Consider the following 17,718-nt stretch of genomic DNA (forward strand, 5'->3'; position numbering starts at 1 on the left):
ATCTGCTGGTTGGACATTCCTGCTCTATAGAGTCTAGCAGCTGTTCTCTGGACCATTTTAAGTTTTGAAGTTTCTGAGCACTTTTTCAAAGGCACAAAACTCTTAGGACCATTGTGGGGTGCTTGTAATACCGCATCTCTCTCGTGTGATGAGATGGCTGCTGAAAGTAAGCAAATCCATCATTATGTTTGTCTGGGGGAAACAGCCAAGTGTGAAATCATCCTTAGAATTAGTTTTGGGTTATCTGATGGGGAAATCTCTAGTTATATCTGAGCTTCCTTTGGTGGGTGGGAACATGAACGGGTTTGTTAGAACATATTTGTATATGATTAATTATATTAAATACCTGCAGCAAAAGAAGCCAAGTGCCAGCTATGGTTTAGGGAGACTTATTTGAAGGAAAAATACAGAGTTGAAAAGGAAGTAATTTTGGCCTTCTTTTCCCTTTCTGTCTCTGTTAACATGATTCAAAAACATCACCCCAATTTTCTATTTCACCTTCTGCTAGGAGGCTTAACTACCTTGCTTTGTTTTGTGAGGAGGAAGAACACTGGTTTGTGAATGTTTGTGTGTTTTTTGCTTTGTGTTATTGTTGAATTGCACCTTATTCCAATTTCACTTATTTTCAGATTTGATTCTGTTTGGATTCACTTTAGTTTTGCACCAGCTTTAGTCAATTATCTTCTTGGGAAGTTATCTCTAGTTTACACTCGTACAAAAGGCTCTTTATGGTTGCACATTGGTGCGCTCCAGGAAAGTAAATAATGGGAAATGATACTGTGGTGTCAGTTAGTAGCATGCGTAAGGTTTGAAAACAAAACAAAAATCACACACTTTTGGTAATCTGCACTGGGAAGCCTGTAAGAAGTATCAATTTAAGAGAATTGTGATCTGGCTTAAATATCTATTAACAGCTTTCTTCTAGAGATTTGGGAAACTAGGATGACCTTTCTCTCTCTCTCTCTTTCTCTCTCTCTCTCTTTCTTTCTTTCTCTTTCTTTCTTAAATAGGCTACAGTTTCACATGGCTTGCAAAAGAAATCTCTCTCCCATTTTGTTTCCCACACCAATTGATTTATCATTTTGCTTGCAAGCAGACTTAGAATGTTAGGGCAGGAGCACACTCACTTTTTTCTCGTAACTTTTTTGTTGCAGACCAAAACCAGTTGACTTGAATAAATTTTTCTGTGCCCTGAATGAAGCCAGCAACGTGGAAAAATCTTGCCGTTCAGGGCTGTCTGAATGTACATTTCAGCCACACAGTAAGCTGCATTTGTAGGCAGTGGACTGCTAAATACAACCATTTTTTCGCAGTGGAGAGTTAGACAGGTGATTAGCATAATTAGCACAGAGTAGGCTATACATATGGTAATGCTAAGTGTGTAAATGCCAGCTGCGGTGTAAAATTTATGTCAGGGGTCGACAGGGCTGTGTGAAAGTATTGTGTTACAGCTGCAGGTCAAAGCCTCCATTGCTTTGCCTCCTTTTCTCCTGTTGGTGAATGTGCTAAACAGAGGAGAAAGACAGGCAGAAATATAACAGATAAGGCTTTGATTGGATAGTCCAGTTCTGTGCAAGTGGAGGTAGCTTTGTGTGTGTGTGTGTGTGTGTGTGTGTGTGTGTTTCTCTCTCTATTTTTTTTAAAATAGTTTTTTTTTTTTTTGCCTTTCTGCATACAGTTTCCAAGTATGCTACTGGTCTGATTGTGCATGAGTGGAATTGGGAGCAGCCGGGGGGGGGGGTAGCAGCAGAGGGAAGTGAATTTCATAACGGTAGATTTAAACACAGCTCCGGTGTTTATCTTCCTCCTCTGGCTTTCGCGTTCCAACCATCACTTTCTCTCTTTCTTTCAAAGACGTCTGTGGTAGTTATCGCACATAAGGGGCTTGGAATGATACAGTCTTGAAGGTGGCAGCATTATATGCAATAAAATCTCAACAGCGCAACAATCTTCAAGCTGCATGACCAGTTTTTAGAAGAAGTGCCAGAAAGTTTCCTCTGTGGTTTTGCGTGTGGGTTGCTGTATTTATTCCCCAGGTTCCTCCCACCTCCTAAACCACTAAATTCTTTCTAAATTAAAAATGACTAATGCAGGGGTCTTGTGTGTGTGTGTGTGTGTGTGTGTGTGTGTGTGTTTATAAAAATTATTATTATGAAAGGAAATCAGTGCTGGCTGCATACATATCTAACATCTGTTGGGAAATTCTCTGTAAATCTCTTTGTTGCCGTCAACTGTTTCATTCACATATTTCAGATCTGCAACTTTCTTCTTTTGTCCCCCTTTTGTGTGTGTGTAGTTGGCTATGAGAAGTTGGTGGTGTTGACAGAATATAGTTCACACCACTCTGACCTTGTGATGAAACTTCCTCACAGCCACAGGGGGTCCTTATGAATCAACCCCTAATCCAGCTAATCCTGATCGCAACAAAATCATGAAAGTGGCTCCCAGGGATGTGTGTTTCGCTGCACCAGATGCAGAGAGAAGGAACAGTGCTGAAAATAAATCAGTCCAGTGTGATGTTCCTCGCAGGCTGGGGGAGCCTGTGTGTGAAGCTGGGGACGTCCATTGTGTTCTGCCCCATGCGGCCTCCAGGGGAAAGCCAATGAAAAGGGGGCTTGGCTGTATAATGGTGAGAAGAGTGCTTAGAGCCGAGAGGTGATGTCAGATCCACAGAAGCTGAGAGAAGTGAGCTGGGGTTAATGTTATGCAACAAGCTGAATGTGCTGTCACAGTGTGTGTGTGAGTCCTTATTGTGCGTGCGCAGTTCTGGAAGGTTGCAGCTAACACACTTGGCTTCATAGTTTTTCCCTTAAAACCGACGCCAGTGCTGTATTGCATGCTTTGTTATACATTGGTGGGTTTAAATAATAATAATAATAATAATAATAATAATAGTAGTAGTAGTAGTAGTAGGTGGTGGCGGTGGTGCTGTTGGAGTCTGGTGCTACTATCTCATTTGCAGCAGGATTAGCACTATCCGAGACGAACGAAAGTTTCCAGTTCTCTTTATTTTTTGCAATAAGTGAACTGGATTCGGGTTTATTTATTTATTAGGCCACCCTTCACCTGAAGATCACAGGGCGGCTCACAACATAAAAACACAAAACGAGAACACAAGATACCTAGCAAAGCAAACGCAAGAGCCAAACAATGCCGCCGTGTCCCCCCCCCCACGAACGCATTGGAAAAACTAGACTCCCTTGCTTGCGACGCTTCAGAAAAAAGGACTTCCGTATTGCATTTTGCATTACGTAACGCACAAGCACACGCCCTTATTTATTTATTTATTAAAAAGCGTGAGAAATGGGTGCCTTGACAAGAGTCAGCTCCATCCTGGGAGCTGGTGTCCAGGAAGAAATATCAAGATGGAGGGAAGCTGTGAGAGGCTGCAGGTTTGGGTTTGGGGGTGGGGGTAGGGGGTGGGGTGAGGGTGGACGGCTGACCTGACCTGATTGTGTCCAACAGTGAGAGCAGTTCTGCTTCAAAGCCACTCAGAAAGATGCTGCTTAGGCAACAACAGATGGTTACAGCAAGCAGCTGGCATAGAATACTTGAAAGAAACTGTACCTTGTTCCATAATATGTTCATTAGCCTGGATCTTAAGTTTTCCCGTGTTTTGAAGTGTGTTTTAACCTAAAAATGAAGAAGTTTTGTTTATTCTACTCAGATATTCAGCATCTTTTTTCTTTTTTAAAAAAACACATTGTCACAAGCATCTGCTTTTTTCCTAAAAGTGTCCCAATGAAAATAGCTTTGATTTTTTAAAAAAACAACTACTGTTCTTAACCACTCAAGAAAACAATTACACATTCACAGAAGGGCCATTCAGAGGTTAACTGCGGAGCTCAATCTAGGGAGCAGCTTATTGCTATGGGACAAAGCAGCATTTTTCCTGTTATTCCTCCAGAGGGATATATGTGTTTCTCTGTGTGAATTTCATATATGGAAGAAAGGATTGATCCTTATTTACTCTAAATTCTCCCAGTAGCTAATGAAAAGTTTTACTCGGTAGAAAAATTGCGCTTGGGGGTCCTGTTTTCAAGTGCAAATGTACAAATGCTATATTATACCATTACTTAAATCATTAAAACGTGGACTTCTGTTTTCTGGACAAAGAAGTCTCATCGAGAACAAAGAGGGATTGGAGCAATTTATATTCATTCTCTCTACCATATATGAAACTTTTTTTTGTCAAAATGTTAGGCTTCTGCCCCTATTGTTGTACCAAAGAAATGGAATCCAAGATTCATAGCTGTTCCATGAGAATCATCATCGTATTATGACGCCTTTATTGCTTGTCTCAAAATGTGCCAGCATCAGGCATCGTACAACCCAACCGCCCCTGTATGATACCACCCGTGCCAGTCTCCTTATCAGTGCAAAGAGATTCATCCAGTGTGCATCGGTATACCTGTAGATCAGGGGCAGGGAACCCCTTTCAGCCCGAGAGCTGCATTTCCTGATGGGAAACTTTCCGGGGGGCAACATGTCAGTGGTGGGCAAAACATAGGCAGGGCAATGGGTATGGCTGCTGTCCTTTTCACCGTAGGCTGCATTGCAGCCATATACAAGCCATAATTTTGGATGCCTACACATTCCCCATCAGGAATGCAGGTGTCACTGTGTCCTACACCACTGAGCCTCTTGGGCTTGCCAATCAGAAGGTTGGCGGTTCGAATCCGCACAACGGGGTGAGCTCCCGTTGCTCTGTCCCAGCTCCTGCCAACCTAGCAGTTTGAAAGCACACCAGTGCAAGCTGATAAATAGGTACCACTGCGGCGGGAATGTAAACGGCATTTCCATGCGCTCTTGCTTCCGTCACAGTGTCCTGTTGTGCCAGAGGCGGTTCAGTCCTGCTGGCCACATGACCTGGAAAGCTGTCTATGGACAAACGGCAGCTCCCTTGGCCTGAAAGCGAGATGAGCGCCGCAACCCCAGAGTCGTCTTTGACTGGACTTAACCATCCAAGGGTCCTTTACTTTTTTTTTACCTTTTACTATTCCCCATCAAGGCAAGCAGGAGGTATAATTGCACACCAAGGACAAATTCCTCCTGGGCAAAAGCACTTGAGAAAGGATTGCAACACAACTGGTTAGGGGTAGGGCCTGGGGAGAGTCCCAAGAGGCCTGGAAGCTGCATTTGGCCCACCAAACCTGAGCGCCCCCCCCCCCACCGCTGCCCGATGTAGAGCTTCTCCACGCGAGGAGGAGCCCAGATTGGACCAGGGGCCCCCTTACCCGGAGTAGCTCTGTGCTTGTAACGGAAGTTTGTGCATAGAGCTCCTTCATGTCAGCTGGAAATGAAGTTAGCAGGGTGTGCAGACACTGTGTGCATCAGCATTGGGAGTGGGTTTCATGCAGTCCCCCTCCCCTGACCCACACATTAACTTCACTGTCTGAACACCTCTCGTTCTCATGCTTTGTGTAAGCCCATCATGGCCCCGAACAACCTAGAGCCATCCTTGGGCAACAATGAACCTACCACAGTCGTGCAGAGGCTTCTTGTCGTCACTGGGCTCTGTGTCCCGTCAGGAGCCCCTTCACCTTCACTGGGGGCTTTGATACCCTTTCAGTTTGCTCTGGAGGGAGCAAATGGCAGCATCAACTCAGTTGCTGACTTGGCCATCGGCTGCTTAGGATTCAGGAAGAATGAAGAGGAGGGAGGATGCATGTTAATGTATTGGGGTGGGGAGCAGGGTATCAGTAGCAGAGAAAATGGAGAAATTGGGCATCAGACTCTCCCCGCCTCCATCCTCTTTGCCTTGTGCTCAAGTCTTTTAGCATCCCCACTTGGCCTCATGTGGAATGGGTTTCTACTGGAGCAGAAAACTGGGTTAAAATGAGTGGTTAGGTATTTGGGGCTGAATCTCAATCCAGTTTGCGACCTTTGGCAACTCCTTTTTCTCAAATGGGCTCTAGGACACCGCCAGTTGGGTGTTGTTGTTATCTAGTTCAGCCCTCTGTAGCCCTGCCCAGCCAAAATGCCTTCAGAACGCTTAAAAGCAGCAGCTCATGAGGACAGTAACTTCCCTCGGTCTGGCATTTGTCCTTCAGAAAGTAAAAGACGGAGAGAGATTGTTAACCGATGTCTAACCCCCCAAGGCAGGCTTCCTCAAACTCATCCCTCCAGATGTTTTGAGACTACAGTTCTCATCATATGCAACTACTTGACATTCAGAAAATACCTGAAGGCAGCCCTGTTTAGGGAAGTTTTTAATCTGTGACATTTTAATGTATTTTAATGTTTGTTGGAAGCCGCCCAGAGTGGCTTGGGGGACCTAGCCAGATGGGCAGGGTACAAATAATAAAATCATCATCATCATCCCTGACCATTGGTCCTGCTAGCTAGGGATCATGGGAGTTGTAGGCCAAAAATATCTGGAGGGCCGAGTTTGAGGAAGCCTGCCCCAAGGAAACAATGTCTAAGGGCCGGCCATATCTAGATATCCACATGTTTTGGATGTGCACACACTCTAGTACAATTTTAAACCCATGACTAACCCTCAAAAACCCACTTCTACCCGTCTTTTTCAAGCAGGCGTTGTACATGTAACAACAGTCTGAAGGCTATGTCTACGCGCCTTTTCCAGGCAGGTGTTTTGGATGTGTTTGCTGTCTTTAATGCAACTCTGTATTAGCTCTGGAATTATTGCAGTAGCCATGAAGGCATTCCCTGGATGGCTCTCTAGAAAGAAACAGCCCAACGGCTTCACCTAAAACCAAACCGGTACCGTAAAGCTTTCTGCAGGCAGGTTTTCTGGGCTGTTTAGCTATAAGGGAATGGGCGGAGATGGGTCCAACACCCATTTAAAAACAAAATCTTGCATCTATACAGTAAAGGCGTTTCATGCTTCCCATCCTCTTCCAAAGGCTACACTATGGCAAGAACAGAAGCAGAGAGATGATATCATGTGACTTACACACTGCCCAGGCCTGCGCCCCAGAGAGGTCTCTTTGGCGCAGCTAATGCAGGAAAAACAAGGTAGGAGATAGCAGTTACGAGTTTCCATTCTTGCACAGTATGTGCATTAAATGTTAGACTTTTATTAGGGTGGTGTTGCACAATTATTTCAGGGCGCCAATAATTCCTGGATATGGCCCTGTTTTGTTTATACCATTATAAATGATAAGATTTATGAGGCATCTACCTGTAGAAGTATTTCAGTGAAGACAATGAAGAATGGAAGAAGTGCCAGTGCAAAGGAGCAATTATTCAACACTTAAACGTTTCTGGAAAAGCAATGGCAACCGGGACGTTTCAAATGATTGTTAGAGTTTAGCCCCATTCTGTGAGTCAGCTTTTTGCTTCTCCTTTACAATCAAATATAATTTACTATTGTGTGTGGTGCTTGGTATTTTAAAACAGTTTTTTATGTACCGGTGAGGTACAGAGTGTGGCCTAGGGCTTGGTAATAGGATACAGAGCCTTTCACCTCTAGGTCACGAGTTCAAATATGCCTCAGGTTAGAAATGACTAGAAGCTGTTGGCACCTGGCAGCTGTTCAAGGGTCTGAGAAATAATGCAACTTTTTCTGGGCAGGTGTCCACATCACAGTTATCGTTCTGTATGCTCATTGTAGAGGAGAGGGTTGGCATTTAACAAACTGCCCTCCAAATACGATTGGCTATTTGCTAGAAAGGGCATTTATATGTATGCTGTCCTAATACAAGATAACTTTCCACCATTATTTCAGCAGCAAGATGCCTTTGCATGAGCAGGGTCATCCAGGATGGAACCTACACACACATATAAAAACCGTTCTGAAAAGGCTTTTAAAAAAAAGCGTTTAAAAAAATTAATTGAATTTTCCATAAGGCTCACCATCGCCATCTGGTGCCACATTGTATATTGCACTTAAAAGGTTTTATTTGAGCTGTATAGCTGAGTCTCAAGTTAGTTAAAGGGTGGAATTAGTTGTGTGGGACAGTCATGTGTTTCTTTAAGCATGTATCCACATACAAAGGGGAGTGTGAGTGTTGTGGGGAGTACTTTTTACACTGAATTGTGTGTGACAAGTGTTCAGAATTTGGCACCTTCACCGACCTTTCCTCATTGTGCTCTGCTGCTTTCAGAAATTTTTGAACCTGCCCAGCATGTTTCCTGTACAGGAGCTGGGCTTTGTTGTTCAGTCGTTCAGTCGTGTCCGACTCTTCGCGACCCCATGGACCAGAGCACGCCAGGCACGCCTATCCTTCACTGCCTCTCGCAGTTTGGCCAAACTCATGTTAGCGGCTTCGAGAACACTGTCCAACCATCTCATCCTCTGTCGTCCCCTTCTCCTTGTGCCCTCCATCTTTCCCAACATCAGGGTCTTTTCTAGGGAGTCTTCTCTTCTCATGAGGTGGCCAAAGTACTGGAGCCTCAACTTCAGGATCTGTCCTTCTAGTGAGTACTCAGGGCTGATTTCTTTGAGAATGGATAGGTTTGATCTTCTTGCAGTCCATGGGACTCTCAAGAGTCCTCCACCACCAGAATTCAAAAGCATCCATTCTGGAGCTGGGCATAAACTGCCAAAAAGCAGTGGGATCTAGGCCCCCACCTCTGCTTTAAATGTCAATGGGGCATGTGTGCGAAAGGTGTGTATGATCATCCCACACGTCTAGCTTGCACCTCAGTTCTGGTAGACAGATCGACTTGTTAGCCTTTGCTGTATCTCGAAGGCTCTTTCCTAGATCAGAGCGTTCTGAGGTAATGACTGGGTTCTCCCACCCCCGCCCCCTGGCTAAATTCAAAGCCTACTGATGTAATCGTAGGGGAATGGCTCTGCCAGGGAGCGTTGCAGCCAGGAACTCCCAGGAACTAACCGAGTATATTTTTTAATGTGTATAGAGGTTGAAAGTGTGGCTGCTGTTCTGGTCCCAGAGACAGACAGCTTGGACCCAGAACAGTTCACATGCTGTCTTTTACAGTCGTATCCTTTCGGATAAGGCTGTATGGCAAATGTTAATGGAAAGCAGTAACATTCCAACCTGCCCGTTGCCAGGAATGAGACCCTCAAAATGCTATTACGATAGGCGTTTAACTTCTATAACCTGTCAAGATGAAGATTTGTACATTTAGCAAGACACTTCGGCATGCTTGCTTAGCTTTCTCCTCCGCTGCAGCCGTGAAGATGAGAACATCTGCAGTGTTGTCTCAGGGAGTATCTACTTATTTTTCTAAATCATCTTTGCCAACCTGGTGCTCTGCAGAAGTTGTAGGGCTACATAGCTGGCTGTGACTAATGGGAACAACATCTGGAGCATACCTGCTTGGCAAACATGCTCTAAATGACCTCTACACTGGAGCCGAATCCTGACAAGATGGGAGTTGCGCTCACACTGGAAAGAACAAGTGTATCCCTTGGGAATGGTCCTGGGTTCCAAGCTATCACATGAAGCCCTATGGTTCCAGTGGCTGGGAATGTTGATTCTTAGTTCTGTCTGGTTCATCAGCTATGGCTGTTCCTTGACCAAGATAACCTGGTCTTTAGTCCATGCCCTGCTAATGTCACATTTCGATCCCTGCAGTGTACTCAATGTGGGGCTGCCCTTAAAGAGGACCCAGAAGCTTCAGCTAGTACACAATGCTGCAGCCCAGCTGCTGCACGGTATCTCAAAGTAAAGCCACACACAACAAGAACCTTTTGGGATCTGTGCTTGTTGACAGTATGCTACCAGTTTCAAATTTAAGTGCACAAAGGCCTGAAGAGCTCAGTGTAATAGGGCTCGAAATAACTGATGGATCAACTCTCCTGGTACGGTAGGTATTTTCTATTGTATGCTGATGTGTAGCAGGTTTTTCCCTGTATAGGCACCTCAGTTATGGACCTCCGTCCAATTGGAGATACAATTGGCCCCTTCTTTTCACCTCTTTCTGCCAATGGATAAGGGGCACCACCCAAGGCTTGCCCTTTAAGTGCACCGCCACTGACACACACACACACACACACCCTAGACTGTTAACAGTGAAATGCAAAAGAAGAAGAAGAAGAGGAGTTTGGATTTGATATCCCGCTTTTCACTACCCGAAGGAGTCTCAAAGCGGCTAACATTCTCCTTTCCCTTCCTCCCCCACAACAAACACTCTGTGAGGTGAGTGGGGCTGAGAGACTTCAGAGAAGTGTGACTAGCCCAGGGTCACCCAGCAGCTACATGTGGAGGAGTGGAGACACAAACCCGGTTCCCCAGATTATGAGTCTACCACTCTTAACCACTACACCACACTGGCTCTCACTGTCTGGTAGTGCTTGCATGCATCTGTGTCGCCACAGGCAGATGTAAATGTGCACAGACATTTCAGTCAGATATTTAGCAGTCACCAAGTCTCTTGGTCATGAAATTTAGATCCCACTCAGAGACGTCTTTCCCGTAGGGCTTAGTGGTGCGTCGCACCAGGGCGCCAGCCTCTCAGGGGCGCCCCAGCAAGTGGGGGAGCTGCGCAGCTTTGCTGGCGGCCTCCCCTTTCCCTGCACACCTGCCACCTATATGGCTGGCGGGCATGCAGCTTCCCTCCCAAGTTCAGAGTCTACCAGACTCACCCAAGCAGACTGTCTGAATTATTTGAGCGCAGGCCACTGGTTTTCCATGGCATCACAAGTGTTGTGGTTAGCCCTGGAGAATACTGTGCCAAACTGCCATATGAGCTTAGGCCTATCAATTCACTTATTCACCATCCATGAATATGGCGTACTCCAAGAAAGGAACTTGACTACGTTGGCCATGCTTGTGCTAGCCTGCGCTAATAAGCAAGTAGGGATAGGTTTCTATATTAATGTACCCCCATATATTAAGAGCAAAGGGATGCGGGTGGTGCTGTGGTCTAAACCACTGAGCCTCTTGGGCTTACCGATCGGAAGGTTGGCGGTTCGAATCCCCGCGACAAGGTGAGCTCCTGTTGCTCTGTCCCAGCTCCTGCCAACCTAGCAATTCGAAAGCATGCCCATGCAAGTAGATAAATAGGTACCATTGCGGCAGGAAGGTAGACGGCATTTCCGTGCGCTCTGGTTTCCGTCACGGTGTCCTGTTGCGCCAGAAGCTGTTTAATCATGCTGGCCACATGAGCCAAACACTGGCTCCCCTTGGCCTGAAAGTGAGATGAGAGCCGCAACCCCATAGTCGCCTTTGACTGGACTTAACCGTCCAGGAGTCCTTTACCTTTACCTTTATATTAAGAGCATCCCAAGGCTCTGCTTCCCTCACGGTCTGAGACATGGGATGGGGTAGTTGCTTAGGACAGAATCTTTTCAGCACAGGTTGGCTCTTCATGTCAGCCTTCTTGGTCTTTTGGAACCAGGCAGTGTTACCAGTTTTATTCCAGTGAGTGTTTGAGGGCGTATATAATAAGTGCTTGAAGGTATATATAACAATTTGTAAGCGCCATACATTTTGTGCTATTTAATTTTTCAGACGTTATTCTTAACAATGTTATACTCTTCTGACAGTTAGAGCTGTTTGACAGTGGAACAGACTCCCACTGGAGTTTGTGGTCTCTCCTTCCTTGGAGGTCTTTAAGCAGAGGTTGGGTGGCCATCTGTCATGGATGCTTTAGCTGAGATTCCTGCAATGCAGGGGGTTGGACTAGATGACCCTCGGGATCCCTTCCAACTGCACAATTCTGCGATAGCTGTTTTAATTGTGAATCTTCATAATAGTATGTGAATAGCTTTTAGGAATGACAAAAGAAAAGGATAGAAATATGTGTACGAGTTCCCTCGTCTGCCTGGGGTGACCAGAGTCTGTTAGGCATGTGAGGCTGATGTGTCAGCTTGGGTATATATTGATGTTAAAGGCGTCACATAAAGTGGCATTTTATTGTGGAGAGGTCTTTTGTTCTTTGAAAAACTGGAGCAGAGTTTGTGGGGAAACAGTTTAGAAAAAATATCAAGCAGATGTCTATGCAAGAGTACATTATAAGGTCTTTACACTTTAAGGATTAAAAGAAAAGAAAACTACTGTACAGGAAAGACAGCATTCACACATAGTTCTTTCCTTCCTGTGTATTTTTTTTTTTGGGGGGGGGGGGGTTATTACTTCCGATCCATTTATATCAACTTTTTTAAGAACTGTGAACAGTTACATTGCAGTTAAATACAATTATTTGTATTAAATGTAATTTTAAAAACATTACAGCATTTAAGCTTGAAAACAAGCCACTATGCGTAAAACACACACACACACACACACACATGCTACTAAAATATACAATGCTAATTGACGAAATTCATTTTCATGGGGAAAGATGCTTAAAAACCCGTCTAGTTATCTGTCACTATTCCCTTATTGGGTTTATGGAGAAAGGAAAGAGCACAGCTTTTCCTGCTGACTATGATGTAATGCTGATTAGCTAAATTTGCCTTGTTAAGTGAGATTAATATAGTTTGACAGCACCTTGAGTAAGAAGCAATAATTTCTGTTGATACTAAACAGTTGGTCATTTTCAGTAGAGATGAGGAATGCTGTCTTTTGTCTTGCACAAGATTGGACCTCTTGGCTGAAATTAGTGTTAAATTCCATCAATTCCAAAAAAAATTAAAAAAAATAAATAAGGTATAGATTTGGGAATGAAATGGCAGTGCATGTATTGTTCCTATGGGAATGTAGAGATTTGATGTCATGTGAACTGTAAGGTTGGAATATCAAAATTCCACTGGTGTCTTTGTAAGCCGAATTCAAGCTTCAGAACTGATGTCCATGTAAACTTGGTTACAATAAGTATAAATTACCTAGCAGTGAAGGCGAGGGGCTTATTTGCAAACACATTGTTTTGAGATGAAAATTTAAAACTGAAGGTGAAAACCAATTATCCAATGTTTTTGTTTCATCTTAATCAACAAACAGTTGTGTCCTTTGTTCTCTGTATTAATAAATTAAAAGTGGGGCCTGACAGCACCTGGAGAGCCACAAGTTCCTCATTCCTGATTTAAAAGATGCTTTAACCATTTTCTTTAAAAATATAGGAGGGGGGGGCAGGTTCTGGCTCAAAGTGCATTTCAGTTTGTGGACAGTGTGAGGGATCCTTTTCCCTCCCCTTTCAATACTTCCCCAACAGTGACTCTCCCTAGGTTTCACTGACAACTAGGATGAATCCTTCAGTGTTCATATGGGAGTTGTCTCTGGGGTACCCCAGGGCTCTACGTTTGAAAACCTCTCGCCACCTATGGGATCTCCCTACCAGGGTTCCCAACTACTGCAGTTTAGGCAAATAAGTGGCACACTTGGCTTCACCGTCCAGCCCTCTGTATGACAGGAGAATAAGCAAACAGTTTCCTCTTCCACAGGAAAGCTTTGTTCTCTCCTCTTAGTCACACCTCTTAAGGTACTGGTTACAGGTGGGTAGCCGTGTTGGTCTGCCATAGTCAAAACAAAATCGAAAATTCTTTCCAGTAGCACCTTAGAGACCAACTGAGTTTGTTCCTGGTATGAGCTTTCGTGTGCATGCACACGAAAGCTCATACCAGGAACAAACTCAGTTGGTCTCTAAGGTGCTACTGGAAAGAATTCTCTTAAGGTACTGATCCACTGCCACAGTCAGCGAACGTTTCAGCACATTTAACTTCATTAGGTAACTTGAAAACATGGATGTCTCGGGTTATTACTGGTACAAATCTTCTTCTCATGTAATTCAGCTTTGTTATAATATTTCCTGCATCCCTTTAGCAATGGTAATGACCTTTCCTCCCATTCCCCAAAGCCTAACCTCTCATTTTCTCTCTCTCTAAACCTCCACCCCCAACTGCCAAGCCCCCAACTGACTCTCAACTTTTTAGAATGCCAACTAGCTCTGCCTCCCAGGGAACACCTACATAAAACGGGAGTGATAGGTTAACCCATGATGAACCTGAATCATCCGCAGGCATTATTCCGCCACAGACAGCAGTGCTACTGGTTTCTGCATTTTTCCCTGCTGTTCAGCTGCATCACATGCCATTCTAGAGAGGATGGAGGGATGGTTTTGCATGAGGTGGGGATGGAATAGTCCTAGTGCATCTTTGGATCACGACGCTCAGTTCTCTAGATACAAGGAGTTGTGACTGTTATTAAATTTGTCATTTTATTTTTAGTTTCCTTTTATTTTCTTCCTCTATGGCTACAATCCTGTATACCTGGGAGTAAGCCCCACTGAAAACCACGAGACTTCTGAGTAGAGCTGTATAGAATCACACAGTCTCTTGACTTCATTTTAGCTTCCTTTAGACCTTTAGGCTGCATAAATGTGTCTCCTTGTTAGGCTTCTTGACTTTTTAAAGATAAAATTTGCCTTGGAATTCAAATTCCGGTACATCCAACTCACTGGTAGCGATTCTAGACACTTGGAATTGATTGCTTAAGTGTAGCTGACTCTGTTCCTCTGAAACTGCACCGTTATGTGACCCTAATTTAACAGTATTTTTTATGTTTTAACTAGCAGCAGCAAGACATACTAATGCTCATTTACTCTTTCCCTCCTACCTCCTTTTTATGGAAGATAAACATTTCCCCTTCTGCCATTGCCAAATTATTTAGGAGAAGAGTGTAAATTGAAGTCATTTATCTTGAAATGTGCCATTGCAGCAGACTGTTTATACAAGTGCAAGAAATTGTAACAGAGAAATATTTGGTCTGGTCTGCAAGGAAAAGGTTCCTTTCCCCCCCTTTTGTTAATAAACTTTCTACGTGTGGAAATTTTTGGTGTGATACTGAAAGACCATGTGTCTAGCAGGAATCAACTTAACACACACCTCTGTTTGCGAAGTGGGAACAATTAATTAATTTTTTTAATATATATGTATATAAAGAGAAATGTCTGTCTTTTTGCTGCCATGTAGATGAAATTAGCTCTCTTTAAAACTGCTTCAGTTCTTAACTGGCTACAGAACATTCCATGCATATGGGAAAGTTTATTGGTGGCCTGTGAGCTTTTAGAATGTGAATCCAGAGTAAGTTATTGTTGGCTGATCTCAGGTTGTAAATATTTGTCTGTCAGTTGGTGGACGAGTGAGTCGGGAGTTAAGTTACACGCGCCAGAAGATTGGAGAAGAGGCCATGTTTAATCCCCAACTCATGATTCAGACACCACAAGAGGACTGCGCCAATGTGCTAACAGCAGAAGCACTCCAACAGCACCTTGATTCTGCACTTCAAGCCAGCAGAGTACACGTGTATATGTACAACAGGTAAGGTGGAATGGAGAGAAAAGGCTGTGTTATGTTATTTTAACTTCCCGGAACTAAGAATAGCTTGGGACCTGACAAGGGGGTGCAAGAGTGCCGCAGTCCCACTTTGAATTCTTCTGCTGTTAACAAGTGAAGCCGAATTCATGCAGAGGAGATAACACAAGCTTCAGATGTGCACAAAGCCTGTGTTTCTCTCCCGCGCAACTTTCCCCTTTTGGCAATGCAGTGGGAGTACAGTAAATGGAATCGCGGCAAACTTCTACATCTGCTTTTCGATATTTACAACCCTCCCAGCAACTCATGTTCCTGGAGGGCCACTTTGAAGGAAGCAAGCGGAAATGGGCCGGTGCCTTCACCCTCACAGTGGTTGTCTTGTCTAATTCTTTTAGCCACAGATGCCTCTTTCTTGGTTCCTATTTAGCATCTCAGTTGGCAATGGGGGAAAGGGGATGGGCAGCCCCTCGAGAACTAGTTTTAGCCCCGGAATCTCCAGATGTTGACCTTAGCTTAAAATGTCTGAAGTTACCCTGAACAAGGTGTTTCAGAAAATAATCGTCCATGCCTCTATGGTACTCATACAGATTTGCTATTGATATAAATGAAAACAGAACTTCCCCCTTATTTAATTTAATTTGTTTTGTTTGTTTTATTTGTTGGTATGCTGACATATATAAATATTGCCTTATGAAAATCTGTGATGCTAAACAAAGTTTTAATAGCACAGGTTTGGACCTAATCTTGAGGCATTTGCAGTCTGTCATATTTCAAAGTCAGAAGCTGTTTTCGATACAGTGTAGATAAATGTGCAGCATAAATTTTGCCTGACGCTCTAATGGGTTTCCAAGTAGCAAAAAGTCCTTAGTGTTCACCAATTGGTAACATAATAGTCACTCCAAACCATTTGTCCACAGTATTCCAGGTTTTGCTTTTCAAAAGTCTGTAAGTTGGTGTCTGATAAACGAGAGAGGGTTGTGTGTGCAGTCAGTTTCATTGTTTCCAAAGGGTGAAGGAAATGTATTGATTGAACAACCAAGTCAACACAGTATGCCACTATAATCTTTCAAGATTTTAGCTCCATGGAGGTTGCCTAATATAATTCAAATTGTAGCATGCCATAAGAGTGACAGGGTGTGTCATGGCAAAAATGATGCCTGCAAAATAAACCTCTAAATGAGCAAAACATTATATTATTATTATTATTATTATTATTATTATTATTATTATTATTATATTTTATTTATAGCCCACCCATCTGGCTGGGTTTCCCCAGCCACTCTGGGTGGCTCCCAGCAGAATAGTAAAAAACACAATAAAACATCAGACAATAAAAACGTCCCTAAACAGAGTTGCCTTCAGATGTCTTCTGAAAGTCAGGTAGTTTTTCTACTTCCCTGACATCTGAAGAGAGGGTTTTCCACAGGGAGGGTGCCACTACTGAGAAGGCCCTCTGCCTGGTTCCCTGTAACCTCACTTCTCGCAGCGAGGGAACCCGCAGAAGACCCTCGGAGCTGGAGCTCAGTGTCCGGGCTGAGCGATGGGGATGGCAAGGCAATCATACCACATTGGACAGAATACTTGACTGCGGACACATCCAGAAATAGTGTTCCCAACCATTCCTGCACAATTCAAGCCCTGTTTAAAAATTAGCATTCTCTGTAACAAACAAAAACTGCCTGTTTTGATGATTGCACAACAGGTCCCTTATTCAGGAGTTAAAAGTGCTTCATCTGTGCTTTACAGTTCCCCTAAAGGTGTACCACCTACGTGGGTGACATTGGAAAAAATAAATGCGTGTATTTATGTTTTTGATGTGATTTTGCTCTTAATTTTTACAGACAATGGAAATTGGAACACTTATGCCATAAATCAGGGGAACCGATCACAGAAGGTTACATGGACAAGGTACACATAATATGTTGTATTCTGCACACACTTTCCTCTGTAAATAACATTTTTGCATTGAACTCTTTATCGTTTCTTAATTTGGCGTGTGCTTTTTTTTCTAACTTTGACAGATCATAGAACACCTTTACCCTTGTTTAATTATCACACCTTTGGACTGCTTCTGGGAGGGTGCAAAGTTACAGTCGGGGACTGCATATCTACCGTAAGTGTTGTTTTCTACAATATAAACTGGCTTGGACTGAATAATAATAATAATAATAATAATAATAATAATAATAATAATTTATACCCCGCCCATCTGGCTGGGTTTCCCAAGCCACTCTGGGCGGCTTCCAACAAAATATTAAAATATTAAAATACAATAGCTTCCCTAAACAGGACTGCCTTATGATTTGCTGTTATGCTGAACCGGCAACAAAATATCAGAAGTCGCATATATGCGACTTTGACAAGGGTTTTGTCTTAATAATGGAGGTGGAGTCACAAGACAAACAGCGTGTTCAGACAAGACTCTCCGTCTGCAGGAATGTAGCTGCATAGGAGAAGTAACATCAGACCCGGGTACAGCTGAAGCGGTTTCACGAAAGTTTCACATCCCTGTGCATCTGACCCTAGATCAGATGCTGCTTCCTCCAGGCACGCAGCTGCTGCCTCATGTTTGAGCCATTCCACATGGGCCA

The 17,718-nt window shown here is 43.7% G+C and overlaps 1 protein-coding gene across 1 annotated transcript in view; it reads left to right on the plus strand.

Annotated features, from left to right (window-relative positions):
* Positions 1 to 17,718, plus strand: part of PTCH1 (patched 1) — a 92,755-nt gene that overhangs the window by 22,572 nt on the left and 52,465 nt on the right. The window contains exons 3-5 of the mRNA XM_033164665.1: positions 14,944 to 15,133; positions 16,969 to 17,035; positions 17,149 to 17,240. Of these exons, the coding sequence (XP_033020556.1) occupies positions 15,003 to 15,133; positions 16,969 to 17,035; positions 17,149 to 17,240 (290 nt within the window). The 5' untranslated portion in view covers positions 14,944 to 15,002. The remainder of the gene's footprint in view (positions 1 to 14,943; positions 15,134 to 16,968; positions 17,036 to 17,148; positions 17,241 to 17,718) is intronic.

Source organism: Lacerta agilis, chromosome 11 (assembly GCF_009819535.1).
Source record: "Lacerta agilis isolate rLacAgi1 chromosome 11, rLacAgi1.pri, whole genome shotgun sequence".
Lineage (NCBI taxonomy): Eukaryota > Metazoa > Chordata > Lepidosauria > Squamata > Lacertidae > Lacerta > Lacerta agilis.